Raw genomic sequence first — 6327 nt, 5'->3', positions numbered from 1 at the left:
CTAAAATACTGAATTCATTCCCGAGTTACCTGGAAATTTATGGTTTGGACTTCTGCATAAATCCTAATAACATTGGTATTGAAACTGCTGTATTCCCATCCCTTCCCAGTGTACAGCAGTCTGCAAACCCTACAGAGCAGGATATACTAGTGAACTATAAGGAGGTAAAATATTTTAAAGAACACTGTGGCCCAGGAAGTGGTGTGGAAAATACCTCATTGAAATTTTAAGTGTCACTTTCTGATGGATTTTGTAAGACAGCTCCAGGTCTCCTCAGCTACAATTAAGTTTAGTTCAGCCCCTATAAATGGAAACATTAAGGAAGAGCTAAAAGTGAATGGGGAGAAGAATAAAAGGGAAAAGAATAAGACAAAAAAGAATGTCAGAAAAGTAAGGGGAAGAGAGAGAGAATAGGAATGCTTCCTCAAGCCCCATGTTCAAACCCACCACTGCAACACCCAGAGGCGCAAATAAAAAATTGACTCAAAGTTGGTCAAAATAATGGTGTCCTGTATATTATTCAGGGAAAGATACTCAGGAAATAATACTGAACTTTTAGGCTAAGTACAGTATATTTTAGGCTAAGTATATTCAAAAAAGCCTGAGGAAGAATTGATCTAAATTCTGTGGTCTTCTGTAAGTGGTATAGGTTAGATCTATAGTGAACAGAACACGAGTTTGCCCTTTGGTGGTGGGGTGGGGGGGCCATGCAAACTGCCTGCACTGGCCAAGGACAGGAGGTTGAGGGCACTCCTGCACACCTCCCAGCATGTCCCATGCGCTCCCCGGGCTGCCAGACATTGCTGAGCACAGGCCATCCCTGGCTGGCTGCTGGGCATGGGGAAGCATTTCCCCCTCCCCCTGCTGCAGGGCCACAGGCATTTCTCAGCTGCAGGCAGGCAGTGCAAGGGGGTGGAAAGGGAGGCGTCTCTGTCCCTGCTTCAATCCTATCATAGATCACCCCGTGATGTACATGCAGACCTGACACAGAGCCCAGGAGAACCCAGGCAACCAGGCATAGGCCCATGGAGCCTAACTTGGCTGCTGGACACAGATGAGCGTTCCCCTCACCCTTTGCACTGCCTGCCTGCAGCTGACAGATGACATGGTGGGGGAGGGGGAAAGCTCACCAGTAGCTGGCAGCCCGGTTGGCCTCTGGGAGCTGCACATGCTCATGGGGTTCTCTTGGGCTCACTGAGGTCCATGCATATATCATACGGTGTTTCATGACCGGGTTTATGCAAGACCGGGTTTACACAGATGACTCCATTCCCTCCCATGCTTCCTGCCTGTGGCTGATTGCTGGCTGGAACCAAGAGGCGGGGCTCTGGAAAGGGGCTGTGCTGACTTGGTTCCGTGACAGCTTGGGGGCGGGGCCCACTGGACACTTAGCTGGAGCAGCTAAAAGTGGGGTGAGTGCTAGCATACCTCTGGGAAGGGGAGGCTAGTGAAGGGCTGCAAACGAATCTGGGATGCTCGTGGACAGCAAGGCAACCTAACTTGAATCAACAGGGACCCAGTTCTGAAATTCGATGCACCAGTCTAACCTAAATCAATAAAATTTGAGTGCACATCAATCCAGATCTATCTTAAAACTTGGCTCTGCCATTTTTAGACCAGCCTATGTGTGCCAAACCTGTGTCCTGTTATGGGTTTAGAACAGTTTCTGATCACTTAGACCAGTAATAGTATAATGTCTGTGTCTGGTCTTAAAGCCAAGTGCCTCTGTTGCCAACAGGCGGATGTACATCCACTGAAAAAAATCTAATTTTTATTATTTTTTCTGCTTACAGCACAGTTTTCTTTTACTTTGTGAACACATTGTTGATTAGCAAAGGAACATTTTTTTATATTATGGACTTAAGTACTAATTTTCATATGGGCAGAGCATAATATCTTTATGAGGTAGTGCTTTAGAGAAGAATTTTTTTGGAAAAGTTGTTCATGATGAAATCTTAATCATTTAGATCCCAGTTATTTCACCTTAAAGTACGAGTCTTCTCTATGCTGTGCTATGCACCTTACTCACATTAATAGATAGGCCTGCTGTCCGAACAATCTAAAGTTTAATTCAAAAATGGACAGAAATGTGTCAGAGAAAACATCTATACACTATACAGGTTAACAAAGAGTGAAACCTGTCAAAGTCTAAAGCAACACAATTAAGTGATTTGGAAAGGGAAAATCATACCTAGAAATGCAGATGGAGAAACAGTGCCATTACTCCGTGAAACCATGACACTAATTCCAGTCTCAACAAATGGCACTGAAAAGTCAACCACTTCTGAACGTTCTTCATTGATAGTGAGAGAACCTACAGCCATAACTGCCCTTTGATAGACCACCTAAACAAGGAAAAGGAACAAGAAGAGATAATAATTTTACTCACTGATGAAACATCACGTCCCCAGATAAATTTAAAATACATATTGCCAAGTTTTTACTTAAGAGCTCTTTTACCTAACAGAACTTACTTCACCAATCATTCCATTCCATACATTATTGACTTTTTTGCCATGCTTCCCATTGGTCACAAGGTACAGGTCATATGTGAACTTCACAGTTTTAGATAACTTCTTCAGAATGTCAATGCAGAATCCCTTGCAGCACTTCTTTACATTCATTCCTTCGTTAGTTGAGTTGCTGTCAACAGCAGAGAAAGAGACAACCAGTCTTGTGAAAAAAACCAGGGTATTTCTTATGAAAAAGGTTCACTGTACTGATCAGCTGGGAGATGGAGGCAAAAGGGAAGTAAGTATGATATCTATATGGGGCTAAAAATAATATTCTTCTTTCTCCTGTATTAATATGTTCCTTCAGAGCACGATTCACAGTATTTATAAATGAAGGAGACATTCTACATATAATCAAATAAATAATAAAACAACAATATAACTAGTATAATAAGTATTACAAAGAGAATCCATTAGGAACAGGTGGGATCGTGTGGCAGCACACTGCTGTGAAATAACTCCAAAAGTACCAGAACCAATTTCACAAGGCACAGACAGTTATCTACACTAATGAAAATGCCCCTGGACCCTGTTTAAGACTCATCAATTGTACCTAAAACAAAATACTCTTAATAGAAAAGGACCTTTAACACGTTACGCTAATTCAATGATAAATGAATAACCTATCAAGTCTAAGTTGGTCAGAACATGAGTACAAGTGACTTAAATCAACATTTTACCATATTGAGAAGAACATTGCAGGGGCCCAGAAAACAGTTATAGCCCGAGATTTATTGTCTGAATTAGTCTTTTTAACTTTCCATCTTGACTACTTAGCAGTTATGAAATTCTCCAACATGACAGTTGTATGAAGTCGTTGCAGTCAGTAGTGCTACACTGACACCAAGGGCAAAATTCTTGCAGTTCCAAAAGGCAGCTCTCCACCTTGGTAGTCTGCCCCTTTTAAATACCACAACTCTCAGTGACACCAAACAAATTCTGCACATTTAGAGAAAGCAGACTACCAAAACCACAACCATCCCTGGGAATTCAAAAAGAGAATGTTTTGCTCACTTGAACACATATTGCATGACCATGATATGTATTCAGCACAGGTCTGAAAGAGAAGTATATATATATATAGCTCAGGGTCTGATCAAGGGCTATTAAAAGTAAAACAAAAAGCTTCCCTGAGCTTTAATGGCTTTGGATCAGGGTCTATCATACCAATATTATACACATTGCTTAACTCTCACAACACTTGAGGGAGGGAGGTACAGTCTTCTGTCATTATATTAATTTAACAGATAAGCAGACAGACACAAAGTGTGCCTACAGATGTTCAGGGCTCCACTCTAACTCATGGCTCTGTTCCACACCCCCTCACCCTCAGCTTTGGCCATTCAAAGCAGCCACACTTCTGCACTACTGTTCACCCTTCCCTACCCCAGTCCTTGTCCTTGTGAAATATTAACACAGGAGGGAAAACAAATTCCCTGAGGTACTCTGCTTTAGAGTGCCTTAATCTAATATTTCATTTGACCAGGGTCCATTTTTCACATGTTCGGCCATTTTAAAAGCATTTTGCAGCGCAGCTGTACACTGCTTTCAGGGGCCTAGTCATGTGAAAAATGTCACTTGTGTAAGCACCCAAAGTGGACAAGGGCTTTATCCATTTACTGAAGTCAATGAGAATTTTCCCACTGACTTCAGTGGACTAGCCCTAAATGACTACCCAATAGTGCAGAACAAGTAAATACTTTGGAAATAAAAATCAAGGGACATTTTTATAACCAGCATATCATACATTCCATCCCAGAAAGCTTTGTCTTACTAAATATCAAACATAATTTTTTTTCCAGTAGCTACCATTCTCAAACTATTGACAATTTAGAAAATAAAGAAAATTTCACCATGGTTAGATACAGAGTAAATGCTTGTTAAAGTATCATTTGTTTTAAAATATGGAATCTACTTCTATACCACTTGTACGACTAAAACTTTAGGACTGATTATTCACTGCTTTATCCAGTAACTGAATTAACATGCATCAATTTACAGTTGTATAAAGTTAACTAAAATTAGTGGGGCATTTATAAACTTACATTTGTCTGCTCCTACATGCCAGAGACCCAGCGTGTTGGAGCTGACTCAATTAACTAAGTCTGCTCTGCATGCGAGCTGATGTGCCCGGTGGGGCATTGATACATTTGTATAAATGGTGAGATGTGCATCAGCCCTGAGAAAATGGAGGCAGCGCACTTTTGAACTAACATCTTCAATGTGTTTTAGCTCAAAGCATGCTGACACCATTTTCCCAGTGCTGTCGCACATTTCGCCATTTAAACAAATGCATGCGATGCAGCACCAGACACTTTTAAAAGCACCTGGCACTGTGGCATAAGCATGTGTACAAATGTCCAAAGTGTGCATCAGACCAACTTGCAGAAATGAAAAATATGTACTAAGATAGATATGAGAGAAAGGGGGAATACAGAGGGAAAGGGAAAAAAGGAGATGAGAACAAATGGAAATATAGTGAAGAAAAAAATACCAGGACGAAAGACATAATTAACCAGAAGTAAAGCTATCCCTACGATGTGTCCTAGAGAAATGTGTTACACAATAAATTTTTACTTACTTAATTTTGACAAATTTGTGGCATGGCACCGTGTTTTTCACACAAGATTCTGTCAAAGGGTCCACATCTTCAACTACAACAAAGGGGGCCTCCTCCAAGGTAACAATACTCAAGTGGTTGTCATCTGGATCGCTGTCTATAAAAGAACTAAATCTTGGCCATACGGAATACTTCAGGCTTAGTGTCTTGTTCTCCCATTTGCCCACCTGAAACATGAAGACACATACACTGCTGACATCTGCTAGCTCATAGCTGTCATTATTAGAGATGTAACATTTAGTGTACTGGCCAGAGCTACACCAAACTATATCGGGAAGGTTGTTGTCTTAATGGTTTGTTCTCACAACTGATTTAGAAATACCCAGCTGACACTTAGAAACCACAATAGTCAAGTTAATTAAGCAAACATGATTTTAAGAGACAAAACATAAATGAGCATCTTCCAGTTTCCCATAAGAAAACCAGTTTCTACTGTATATCCTGGAGTTACAATGCAATCAAATCTTTCATGAATAATATTTACATCTGCAATAAAAACCTTGATTAAAATGTCTTCAGAAAGAAATTTTTGTCTGGTGATTTTATGCAATGGCAAAATAATCACCATTTTATTCATCTCTCCTTTTACCCATCTCTAGCAACTTGTTTACCAAACCATGATAACTAACCTTTTTATTAAAACATCAACTTCTAGGTAACAAATTAATAAAAACAGGCTAAATGTCCTTAGTGAAACTTTACAGCTAGTTCAAGCCAGTTTTTAGGTCAATCCAAATATTAATTGAAACTTCATTTTCGCAGTTGTATTAACTCATCAGAATATTACTTTTGTGTTTACTGGGCTCAGAAGTTCAGAATCATTTATTAATTTCAGTTTTAAGAGCTGACTGAAATAAAGTGCCAAGCATTTCATTTTGTTCTATGACCTGTTGAAATTGGCCAAGATCTAATTTTGTATTTGACAAGCAAATTACAATTGTGCATATTTTACTTCTCATTAGAAATAATCTATTCTATATAGTTTCAGTTAAAGTATAATAACCTTAAAAAGTTAGCAAGCAATCAAAGCCTCTCAATTTAGAGTGAATAATATAAATAATATCTTCCCCCCCCTCCCGCCTCCCTTTTAGGTCTTTTTGGAAAGCAATCCATATTTTACATTGACATTTTGTATTACATATTTGTCCTCACTCTGTTCTCCTCTTTTTATAATCATTCTTGCCATGGGTGTCT

At 39.7% G+C, this 6327-nt stretch overlaps 1 protein-coding gene across 1 annotated transcript in view; it reads right to left on the bottom strand.

Annotated features, from left to right (window-relative positions):
• The window catches only part of GRIN2A (glutamate ionotropic receptor NMDA type subunit 2A), a 152830-nt gene that overhangs the window by 89953 nt on the left and 56550 nt on the right, over positions 1-6327 (bottom strand). The window contains exons 3-5 of the mRNA XM_019507473.1: positions 5095-5300; positions 2475-2643; positions 2192-2345 (exon numbers count right to left, since the gene is read on the bottom strand). Of these exons, the coding sequence (XP_019363018.1) occupies positions 2192-2345; positions 2475-2643; positions 5095-5300 (529 nt within the window). The remainder of the gene's footprint in view (positions 1-2191; positions 2346-2474; positions 2644-5094; positions 5301-6327) is intronic.

The sequence above is a fragment of the Gavialis gangeticus genome, unplaced genomic scaffold (assembly GCF_001723915.1).
Source record: "Gavialis gangeticus isolate Ggan-Ray unplaced genomic scaffold, GavGan_comp1, whole genome shotgun sequence".
Taxonomy (NCBI): Eukaryota; Metazoa; Chordata; order Crocodylia; family Gavialidae; genus Gavialis; species Gavialis gangeticus.
Note: the sequence above shows the minus strand (reverse complement) of the source record. Positions and strands in the feature narration are given on the sequence as shown.